At 40.9% G+C, this 11,772-nt stretch overlaps 1 protein-coding gene across 5 annotated transcripts in view; it reads left to right on the forward strand.

Moving 5' to 3' along the window:
• The window catches only part of LOC116798403 (membrane cofactor protein-like), a 30,639-nt gene that overhangs the window by 4,195 nt on the left and 14,672 nt on the right, over positions 1-11,772 (forward strand). Inside the window, exons 6-11 of one of the 5 annotated variants that reach the window (XM_032710816.1) lie at positions 257-439; positions 1,395-1,574; positions 1,677-1,940; positions 2,268-2,294; positions 2,975-3,041; positions 8,522-8,609. In XM_032710816.1, coding sequence (XP_032566707.1) covers positions 257-439; positions 1,395-1,574; positions 1,677-1,940; positions 2,268-2,294; positions 2,975-3,041; positions 8,522-8,594 — 794 coding nt within the window. In that variant the 3' untranslated portion in view covers positions 8,595-8,609. Of the gene's footprint in view, positions 1-256; positions 440-1,394; positions 1,575-1,676; positions 1,941-2,267; positions 2,295-2,974; positions 3,042-3,455; positions 4,550-6,486; positions 8,325-8,521; positions 8,610-11,772 lie in introns of those variants that run through there. The other 4 variants (XM_032710819.1, XM_032710817.1, XM_032710820.1 and 1 more) reach the window with 4 other exon arrangements.

The raw sequence follows: 11,772 nt of genomic DNA on the forward strand, positions 1-11,772 counted from the left end.
CACTGTGCAGGTGTGTGTCTTTTGGAAGTGGAACATTATTGTCAGTTATTACAATTTCTTGTTTGATTGTACTGTTACAACCCAGTAGCTCAAACCAAGGACCTTCTCCACCTTTAAGAAAATAACCCTGTTATAAAACCCCTCCAAAACAACTTGAGGACTGGGACATTTTGCAAGTGGGGACAGGGTGTTGTGTTTGTTGCTACGTTTGTGTTAACAAATGTTTCAGAGCTGTTTTCCTTTTCTCTCTTTTCAGTGGTCAAATGTGAAAACCCGAGAGTTAAAAATGGGTACAAAATATCTGGATTTGGGCCTTCCTATACTTACAAGGACTCGGTCCAGTTTGTGTGTGATGCAGGCTATTACCTGGTTGGAGAAGATATAATTTCCTGTGCAGAAGATAACACTTGGTCTCCTCCAATACCAACCTGTGAGAAAAGTAAGTCTTTCTGTAAAATTCCAACTTGTCTTGGGTGTTGAGAGTGTTGTGAGCCTTGTCTTAGCTAAAATTTCAAATCACAGCACTGTAGGTGTAAATCAGAAGCTGAGGAAGTTGATGGGGAGCCGTCTGTGGGTGACATTTTAGGTGTTTGAGGGGCTCTTAACTCCAAAGAGGTTTTGGCTGAGAGTGAATTGAGTGACAGACGTGGTAGAACTTGTGACGTGGACGTGCTGTGATTGATTGTGGTGTTTGTTCTGGTGACTTTGAGAGTAAACAGAGGAGAAAATATGTGTTTCTGAATTCTGATAGAGCTAGGAGTGTGCACAATAAAGAAACCTGTAGGATCCTGGAGTAATCCAAATCTCTGTATTTGATGTAGCTCTTCATCTCTTGCTTTCCAGGCACCTCGTGGGTGTTTAGCACATTGTTAGATTTTTGACCAGGCAAATTCCTAAGTCAGGACTATTTTGCAGGGCTGGGAACATGGCAGAGGTGTTTCTGAACCTTTCTCCTCCCTCTTTGTGCTAGAGGGGAAGGGGACATGGTTGTACAGTACAGCAAGAGAATTTTTTGCATGCATAGTTTAATAATGAGCTCACAAGAGTGAGAAGTACTTTGGAGAGCGTGTTTGAGTGTTCTGTAATGAATGAGTCTGATAAGGCACCTGGAAATGATTCTAGAGCTCACAAAACTAATCAACCAATATGGATTTCAGAGCTACCACATCATAAGATTGCATTACCTTAATGAATACCTACAGTGATGTTTCTTGAAGTCTTCTGAAGGAAATATTTATACTTAAAACTGCGGTCGAGTTAAACTCCTCAGATATGCTGAGGGTTTTTCTCATGCCAGGGCAAGGTGTATTTGTAGAGTGAGTTAATGAGTTCTGAAATATTTCAAGTTCATTATCACTAAACTAGTTTTTAAATTCACGTGTTAATTCCTGCAGATGTGTGTGGTGCTCCAGAGGTCACAAACGGAGCCGTGGTTCCGCTGAAATCTGTCTACAATGAAGGAGAGTCTGTTAAGATAAAGTGCAATGCTCGCTGCTCTTTTCCTGATGGCACTAAGGAGGTGACAGTGGCTTGTCAGGGACAGAAGACATGGAGTTATTTTCCAAAGTGTAGATGTGAGTAAAACTCATACTTGGTAAAATCAGAGGCAGAGTGACAAGTTTTAAATATCTGCTGTAGTTACGGCTTTTCTTCTTTTTTCCCTGTTTTCTTTCCAGGTGGGCCTGAAAGTCCTGGTTCCACTCCAGGTACAAGTCCTGGTTCCACACCAGGCATAAGTCCTGGTTCTGTTCCAGGCATAAGTTCTGGTTCCACACCAGTCATAAATTTTGGTAGAGTAGTTGTGGGACAAAAGCCTTCCTATGTTGTGGGGGATTGTATTACCATTGAATGCTACGCAGGGTACACGTTGCAAGGTGAAGCTGAAATTCGGTATATGGGAGGAAACCAGTGGTCTCCTGGAGTGCCAACCTGCCAGCTGAGTAAGTATGAACTGCAAGGACTTCCACTGAAAGCACCTGTGAGAGAAGCTTTGCTGCTTAAGAATGTCCTTTTGTATTCGGGAGAAATAATTGAACGCGGCCTCCTCCTTTATTTTGGCATGAAAAAAAGTAGAGCTTGCTAAAATCAATTGAAAACATAAATATTTGAAGTTGAGTAGATGTTGTGATGTAAACTGACCCGCTTCAAAGATTGTGTTGACAAGCATGCTTGATCTGCTTGGAGTAGCTTTGTGAATGTTTTTATAATGATGTTTGAATAAGAAGCACACGTGTTCCTCTTGTGATACTGATTCCTTCTCTTTTTAGGTGGATATGTCATAGCCTGCATCTGTGGTAAGTATTTTCTGAAACCTGAACAAGACACGATGTTGATTGTATTTTTTTGATGTGGAAATTTTATTTTTGATCCCAGTCGCCTGTGACTGCAGTAGAATGATTTTGGAGTTTTGGTTAAGGCTGCATAATTCAAGAAAAATTAAGATTGCTTTGCAATTATAGTTTAATTTAGTGTACATGTGTATTTTTTTCATGTTTGTGAGGTCAGATTTACTTGATCACTTTGATAAACTTCAGAGCTTGTGTTTACTGGAAGTGTTGAGTAAATTACTCTGCCATTGAACAGAAGTTTTTAGTCCATCTTCTGACATTTGAGTTTGTTACCCAGTTTTGTATAAACTTGTCAGGAGTTTTGTTAGGGGGTTGTCATCATTCCTGCTTTGTCTTTCCTGTTTTAATGGTACTGAACTGGTGGGGTTTTGCCATCTTGGTGATCGTTGTTCTTGAGCTGAATTAAGAGTCTTGAGTAAAGCATCAAAAACTTCATTTACATATCTTATTTAATAAATAAGTTGGGCTGGGGGTTTATTTGAGGGGGTAGGAGTGCTGTAAACCTGTGGATGAAAACAATGCTAGTTCTGCAAAACTTTCTGATGCTTTTGTTGTGAGCTAGAGATGACCTTTATCACTCTAAAGCTTTTTTTTTAATTAATTTTTTTTTTTAATTCTTCCTGAAGTGCTTGTGGTGATCGTGGTGCTCCTGGCAGCCTTCTGGGCTTATAAGAAATTCTTTTCACAGAATGGGTGAGTAAGCTTCCTTTTCTTATTGCTGTTATTATTGCAAATTTCCAGATGACTGAGCAAAAGCTGTGCTGACATGTGTGAGTTTCTTGAGCTTTATCTGCCCTTTCTTGTTCAAATGCCTGATTTGTGTGTGAGCTTCTCACAGCAGCTGATGGAAGCTAAAGCCTAACAATACATTTGACTTTTGTTTTTGTATCTGTTGTTCAGCTAAGCTGCTAATTAACACTTGCACTGATTTCAGGGATGGAAAAACCTTATTCTTAAGCTTGTGTTTGGCATATTTACACTTGCCAAGGGAAGTACTTTTGTTATCTGCTAAAAACATGTCAAATTTACCTTTTAAAACCAGGGCTAGTGTTGGTTGTGTGGGCTTGTGCTACTGGAAGGTTTTCAGGGTTTTTTTTTCTCCTGCAGCAGCAGTGTTGGTGTCCCTGTGTTAAAGACTTGCAAAATGAACTGTAAATGTTAGATTCATGCATAAGTAAGTGTTCTTCTGTTTTTGATGAGACATAAAGGGTGTTTTGAACTTTTATCTTCAAAACAGCTGGGTTTTATGTGTGCTTTTTCTCGGTGGGGTGGCAGGAGATTTAAATGCTTCTTTGTGCATTATTTGCTGTAATGCCTGATTTTTGTCTTCTTGAAAGAAGCCTGATTAGTTGGAGAAATAATATGTAACATGCAAAACACTGAAAATTCAGAGCAAGTTAGGTGGTGCACATGGATTTGTTAGGATAAGCAGCTCGTAAAAACTGGGTAACCTTTTAACAAAATCTCTTGGAATTTACCTGGAGCACATGAAGCCAAGACAGGGATGCTTTAAATAAAGTGACTCAGAGGAAATATTCCCGTGGTTCATATTTGTAGTGAAGTACACACAGAGGACTTGGGAGAACCCTGAAGGCAGTTTATGTGCAGTGAGGTTTTAGCCTTAGTTCCTCCTACGTGGGCAGCACAGGATCATTCCAGGGGCCAGGGTGACAGAGTGCCCGTGTGCTGCTGAGGAATTTAAGGCTTTTGAGCCATTCCTTCTCATCCATGACTTGGATATCCTGCAGTCTGGGCCAAAGAAGAGTCCATGGGAGCTCACAGCATTAGGGCAGCACTTTCTGTCTTCATCCGTGGAGAGACTTCTCAGGGTGTAGAGAGCAGGAGGGATCTAAAGCAACGTCATAAAAAATTAGAGAATGTTACATTTCTGAATATTTTGCAGCAGTTTTAAAGCCTTATTGTGCTTAGTGCTTTCCTTTACCCTTCTCTCTGTGAACATCTGACTGTTAAACCTCTTCCTTGTCTGGAAACCCTGAGCTAATCTCCTTTTATTAAGGCCTCTGTCTCCCTGTTTAGTTTTCCGAGTTCCTGACGTAGCTGAGCCTTTGTGAGCTGTTGTGCTTCCTCCCCCTACTTACTGGTTTGTGGTCTTCAGATGGCAGCAAATCTTTCCTTGCCCTCTCTCATATGTGTTTAATCTGCCAGTTTTATGAGACATTCAATTAGAATTGAAATTTTTCCCCTTCTGCTGTTCAGCTCGTACACAGTTGATGAGAGTTGCAAGGAAACATGTATTTTAAAAGCTAAGGCCCCAGCTGAGATGGAAGACACTGAATACATGAATTAATTGAATCTTTAAAAGGTATACACTTTCCACTTCATTTGGACTTTTGCAGTGAAGCTTAAGTATCTTTTTATTGGGGTTTACTTGGAATTTAAGAAGTGTGGAATCTGTGAACCTTGGCTTCCTATAGGAAAGAATATCATAACCTTTCCCTCATTTTGGGAGAATAGGGTATAATATATAAAGAATTATCATTCAGTAGTGTAAGCAATAGCTTCCAGTGATTGCATATCCCATTTCTTAGTGTTGAGTTGTCTTTGAAGAATGAGTAACACATTACATACTTTGTAGAATGTTTGCACCCATTTCAATAATGTGAAGTGGATTCCAGTGCTGTTACTTTTCTTAGCTAATAGTATAATTCCCTATGATTAAAAGACAGTTGAAGCTGGAAGCCACCTTTGGACACTAAAATTCTAAAGGTATTTAAAATTTGCCTCCCTTCAGAGCAAACCAGATCCCATGTCTCTCAGAATTATTGATTCACCTGCATTTTCTCTTTCTTAGAAGTAAAATATCAATAAACGAAGGTTCTAACACGATCTTCTTTTTAAACCTTCTTACAAAAAGGTGATTTCTTTCTCAGAGTTCTGTAGCCCTAAAAAGGATCAAAATATAGTTGCTTATTTGCAACTAATTTCTTCTGTTTTTTAACCTAGTGCTTAGTCCAGTAGTGAGTGATGATGGTTGGGACTGCACTTGGGCTGGGGTCAAATGTGCTCTTTCAAAATCTGGCTCTTCAAACCTTGTTCCAACAGAACAGATTTGAGACAGAACAGCTTAGTTTGACTAATATTTGTCAATATTTTGTCATGACAACTTAAGGGAGTTGGCACTACAAATACTTTTTTAAACCATTATCTTCTTTCGTGTCCCTTTTCTCCATTGCACAAGTTCTTAGAAGGTGATGGGTGGTTGTGTCTCTTACTCAAACTTAATGCCAAGGTCTGTTTTTTATTGACTTGTAAAGAACAAGTGGTTTTTCAGTATTTTTGATGAGTTTTGAGATGGCATATATAAAGATTAGGCTTGGAGTTACTCCCAAAATAATGCATGGATTAAAGAATATCATCTTTACCTCTGAAGAAAGATGTTTCTAATTAAGTTAGGATTAGTTTTCTCAGTTAGTTGGGCTTATTTTTGGAGAGGATAAAAAGGAATCAAGAGATAGAGTTCTTCATTTGAATCTTACCTGTACTTGTGATAATGATAAGAGAAATGACTGGTCTGGTATGTGAAAACACTGTTAATCCTGAGTTTTTCTTATGTAGAACTCCTTAGAGACTTGGAGTAATAGTACAGAGGTTTGGTGTGGGGTGGTTGTTTTTTTTGCTAAAGCAAAAGAGGAGTTATTCAAGATCTTGAAACATGTTATTTTAAATTTTAATTAATGTATGTTTAAGTATTATAAATTTGCTGTTGGTAGACCACAGAATCAAAACTCTCACGAACTAATAGTTTCTGCCTAGAAAATATGTACTAAATAACAGACTGAATTGCAAATGAATGACAAGGGGTGCACCTGATGTGGTGTCCAGGTCAGTGAGGAATCCTCTGACTGTTCTGTTGTTAGTTTTTGATAATACTCAGGCATGGTTTGTTCATCTTAAAATGATCTGTTTGGATCAAACACTTTTCTACTCCTTGGGTCGTTCTTAACACTTTAGTAGAGAATGAGGCAGCAGCTGCTTAGTAAGGAGGGGACAAATAATGACTTAGTTTCGTGACTTTACCTGTTGATTTAATGACAAAACTAAGGCTGTGCTTTCAGTATAAAATGTAAACCCTATTTAAATGTAAAATCTCTGATTTGACTTGTTTTTTTGTTTGTAGGAAACGCGACAGCACTCCATGTACTGCCGAATATAAGATGTGTAAAGCATGAATGACCTTTTTTGGGGGGGGTGTGGGAGGGGATTTACAGTGAAATATCCCTGCCAGAAATGGAAAACAATTGCACTTGCATTGAGTAGAGGAGTACCTTGTGCTGTGTCTTGTCCTGCTGGTTAAATGTAGGAGGAGCTGATCAGTGGGGTATAAAGTGTGTCTGCAGTTGTATAGACAGATATTCTGTTTTTCCTCCTGGCCTGCTGTCTTTCCTCATGGCTGTAGCATCCAAGAGTGTCTGTCTGCAGGAGTCAGTGCTACCTCTTTGCTTACAGAAGACTGTCCAGTATTCTCTGTTCTTTTATGGTTCTGCTCACCAAAACTATGTCCTCCTCCTCCTTTTCCTGTGGCTGAGGAGGTATAAATGTTGTCCCTTGTATTGTTATTGTTGTTATTATTATTATTTTCCATGAGAGATCGGTGTCATTGAAGGCTGTGTCTTTTTGAGACTATCATAGGTCAGATCTCATATGCTCTACCTCTTTGTTTGTCAGAGTTGATTTCTGTGTATCTAACTAATTAAAGTGTGCCTTTAAATCAGAGTTTTATAGCTTTTCCTTTGCTTTTAAGAAGGAAAAAAGCCATATATATTTCTGAATCTTTGATATAATCCTGCAAAGGCCACAGTGGATTTATTATAATAGAAAACTGGAGGTTTCTGTAGCAAAGACATTCCCTGCCTTTGAATTTGTTGACCTGTTTTAGCAGTTACCTGATTAAAGGTACTGCTGAGAAATCAGTGGTACCATCTCCTGTCGTGAGCACAGTGTCAGTCCCTTAGTGGGCTCGATTTTTATTGAACCTTGATGTCAGTTCTGGAGATACTTTGCTACTTTTCAGGATAGAAAGGATGCTGTGTGGACCCACCTTCCTTGCTTTTTTTCCCTTGAAATCCTACATTCCACATTCCAAATCTCTGTCTACAGACAGTGATGTTAATCAGGCTCTCTAATGATGGATTTATCATCATGCACCTGTTCAGAAACAGAAGCCTTTCCCTGTCAGACTCACTTTTCATGTTAAAGGAAAACCAAAGCAGTTTGGTGCTGGGAGTGCAGGACTGGATGTGCTGGCAGTGCTGGTAGATGAGGTCTCTCTTTAGCTCCTTAGCCCAATTTTTTAGTCCAGACTGTGACTCCAGGAGTTGGCAAACACTCCAGTGTTTGCCATGAGTCGAGACTCGTCACCGCTTCTAATTCCTTATCAAAACCAAAAGCCTAATTGGGAACAGGTTTTAGCTTCATGAATCTCACTGTCAACCTCCAGGCAGCTTCTAAGAACCAATTCTCCCAGAAAAAAAACCAAATTGCCTCACTTCACATGCCTGGGGCAGCATTGAAACTGTTCTGGCTTGTCTCTGGTGGCTTGGCACTGCTCCACTGTCATCAACTGATTGTTGGAGCAACAGAGAACTGTTTGGGGCTTTTTAGGGCTTTTTGGGACAATCCCAGCGGTTGCATTGTTGGAGCTCATAATAGTCTGTGGTTTTTACAAAGGGCTTTTGGCTCCACGGGATGACTTGCTGTTCATGGGCTGGTTGACATCTTAGTTTGAGAATTGTTTGTAAACACTGGGGTCGTGTGACTGGGGGGTTGAGTGTGGGGCTCACAAGCTCAGCTTGCTTTGTGTGGCATCTGCAACTGTGCTAAAAACCCGCTGAAAATGCACTTAAAGCTGAGCTGGAATCACTGTAAAAATTGGCCTTATTTTGACACTTCTTTTCAGATGTAAAGACTTAGTAATGCCTTGTAATATTGCAAATAAAAATGTTAAATTATTTAGCAGTAAGTGTTTGTCTTTCATTCCTCATGTGCTGAGCAGCTCTTTTCCCGATATTATTAAGATGATTTTTCCTGTAATGAACTTTTATTAGATGGGAACTGTTGAGACTGAAAATTGCAGTTTGTGCACAGAATTACTCAATGGTAGTGTAGAGAATGTGATTTAATTTGCTGAGCAGCCTTTTGGGATTTTCTTTTAGAATCGCAGAGAATTCCCCCAGAACCTCCCAAACTTTACTGTGTTCACTCCTGAAAAACTTGGTCAAAGCTTGATGGAGAAGAGGCAGATTATCCCACGGTTGTTCTGCTGGAACACTTGAGTCAGGAGCAAAGCCCAGTGAGTGTTTTGGCACTTTTGTCCAGTGTGTGACAGATGCAGTCCTTAGGGAATATAGATTAGGTGGTTTTAAGTGACATTTTAAGTAGAATGTGATTATTAATTGCGTGAGTTTCACACTTAAAATGTACTTCATTTTCTTGGCAAAGCAATGTGTGGAGTCAGCTGCCTTGCAGAATGAAGCCTTTCAGAGGGTGAAATAGAAAAAATTAAGTAATATGCCATATTTTTTTTCCAATTTGTGGTTGTGATACTCAAAATGAACTGGTGTGGACTGCAAATGATGCCAGACTGCAGAACTTTACATTATGAATTTTTGGGATTTCAGTGAGCATTGGTGGGATAAGCAGCTGCTTGGCAAGTTTTCCAGTGGAAGGTGTCCCTGCCCATGGCAGGGGGTGGAATGAGATGAGATTTAAGTCCCTTCAAACCTAAACCATTCTGTGATTCCATTCTGTGATCCTGTGAGTTTGACTTAAACACTACAAATCATTTTGCCCCAATTGTCATGAATTCTGCACCATTCTTCCTCAAACTCAGTCCCACGTGAATTATTTCACTTTTGACTCTGGAACTGATAATCAGAGTCATGAACACATGAACTCTGTGCCGAGGGAGGAGGCTGCATGGAATAAAAATGTGGTGTTGCCATCTACTGGTAACACAGTGGGAGTCACAAAACAGGTACAGGGTTACCTGGTTCAGTGTTAAATCATGTGAAGTGTCAGTGCTTGGTGGCTTAAAATCAGTGTAAATTAAACCCTGCCCGTGGCAGGAGGTTGGAACGAGGTGATTTTTAAGGTCCTTTTAGATTCATAGAATGGTTTGACTCGAAATACTCACTTCTCAGGGCGGTGGAAATGGAGCTGGGGACTGAAATGAAGAGACTTGCAGCACTTGGATATTGTCCAGCAGGGAAGCAGGTGATCTGTCTACCTCAGACAGAGCCCAGTAACATAAAGCACACAATTTTATTTAAGAGGAAGAAAAAAAAACTCTGCGTAAAGAACAGGTTAAGGCAAACAAATCGCACGTGGAATAGAAGTGCTCGGAAGGTTGGGTGGCTGTGCTGTCACACCTGGGCCCTGGCTTTGCTGCAGGTGGAGAATCTTAGTTAAATGTTTGAAGAGATGCTTTGCTCTCTTCTGGAAGCATCCCTCCTGACTTGAACGGGGTGCTGAGTGTCCTCCTGTGGTGCAGGATGCTCGGCCTGTGGGTGTCACTTCAGAGAACAGCCAACCACACGTGTTTGGGAGGCCAGGTCGGGCTTTGGATGGTGTTTAGTTATGGCTCGGGGGGGTGGGGGAATGAAGTTTTCCTTTAGTGTTGCTTTTCCCCCTACATCATAACCGATTTCAAATGGTGCTAGACAAAAACTGAGACTCTGAACACCAAGAGAAATCGGTCAGCCTGTGTAAGAGACGTTTTCCTGGCTCAGAGAAGGATCCTCTTGTAGATGACAGCTATGGATTCTTTACAGATGACTATTCAGAGCTCTGATCAAAGGCTTCATCCACACAGCGATCGTCTTTTCTGGGTGTAATGACATGTTGGACAGCAAAGATAGTTCAGCTTTGTTCTGGTGGTTGGGATGGAGGGGTGGAGAAGTGAAACATCACTAGAAGTTACCAGCAACGTATTTAAAAATAATTCTGGCAGAAGGAGTGGGTTCTGTGCGTGACATCACCAGGATGCCCATGGCAGGGGTTGGAACAAGGTGATCTTTAAGGTCCCTTCCAACCCAAACCAGTCTGTGATTCTGTGGTTGCTGAAGGCACTTTTGTGTTTATATTGTTGAGGGGAATTTCTGTGTGTGTGCAGAGCAAGTCTCTGGGAGCTGTGGAATGAGAATTCTGTGGAGGTGGAGTCCCCAAGCACAGAGTGGAAATCCATTTGCTCTAAGGTAGTGAATTAAATGTTATTGCTAGAGATTGTATAATAAATGTTCTCTGCCTGTCGAGATGCAAGAAGTACCACATTGGTTTTCATGCAATTTCCAGATCACTCTACTCTGGACAACTTGAACTCATATCCATTGTTTATTAAGTAGAAGTACATTAGAAGGAGGCTGTTCTGTTGTGGCCCTGACTTGGGAGGGTGTACAGGGGTTGTAGAAGTGTCTAGAAATCAGATGATGTTACAGAGTGGATGGCTGGCAAAAAAATAACCTTTGGAGAGAGGGCTGGTTTAAGGAGCAGAGGCTGTTGGTGAAGTGAGCAGCTGCTTGATCTCTTCCCACGCTGTAATTCTTGCTCCTAGAACACTGATTTCAAATGGTGCTAGATACAAAGTGGGAAAATCTAAGCCACCATGTGAAACCAGCTTCCAGAGGAAGACACATCTTGTGCATGGCTGCAGGCTGAGGGAGAAAATCCTTCCTCTCCACCGTACCTAGAGAAAAATTCATTTATTTAATTTGATTAGACAGCAAGACGGTTAACTTTGGGTTAATTTCTTTATGGACACACATTTATTTGGTTTCTTGTGAATGGCTGAGGCTGGAGGAGAAGTTAAAGGTGATGAAGAAACCCCCCCAGCCTGGCAAGTGACTGTTGTTTCCTTTCCTAGCCAGGTGGAATGCAGTGAAATTCTTACCAGCAATAGTAATACAGGTTTCATTTCTTTGTAGTGATGGGGTGCGTGGGGGAAGTTTGTGTTGTTACAGAAACACTTTTTCCATGCCATTGCAGATGAAACCAGGCTATAAACCTCCTTCTGTCCACTTTCTATCGCTTACTGATCTCAGCATCATCAGAGAGGACAAGGGCACATCAGATGCTTTTTGTGACAAGGAAAGGAAATGGGACTGTCCTGATGGAACTTCCTCTGTCAGCTGTCTCACGTGGCCTGTGAGTTCTTTAAATGAGCAAGAGCTTGGCAGATTTTTGTGAGACAACTTTTAAATTCTGCAGGGACAGTGAAAATAAATGGGATTGAAACTGCTTTGAGTGTGGGTCAGAGCAAAAAAGGAGTGCTCGTAAATCTGACTGTAAATGGTTCAGTGAAAGTTGTTGAGGAGGGAGGAGGGTCTGCAAATGAGTGGCTGATGGTTCCTGGAGCTGGAATAGCTCTGAGCAGTGGTGCCCATGTCTCAGTGCAGAGGGAATGGATGGA

This window comes from Chiroxiphia lanceolata, chromosome 25 (assembly GCF_009829145.1).
Source record: "Chiroxiphia lanceolata isolate bChiLan1 chromosome 25, bChiLan1.pri, whole genome shotgun sequence".
Taxonomy (NCBI): domain Eukaryota; kingdom Metazoa; phylum Chordata; class Aves; order Passeriformes; family Pipridae; genus Chiroxiphia; species Chiroxiphia lanceolata.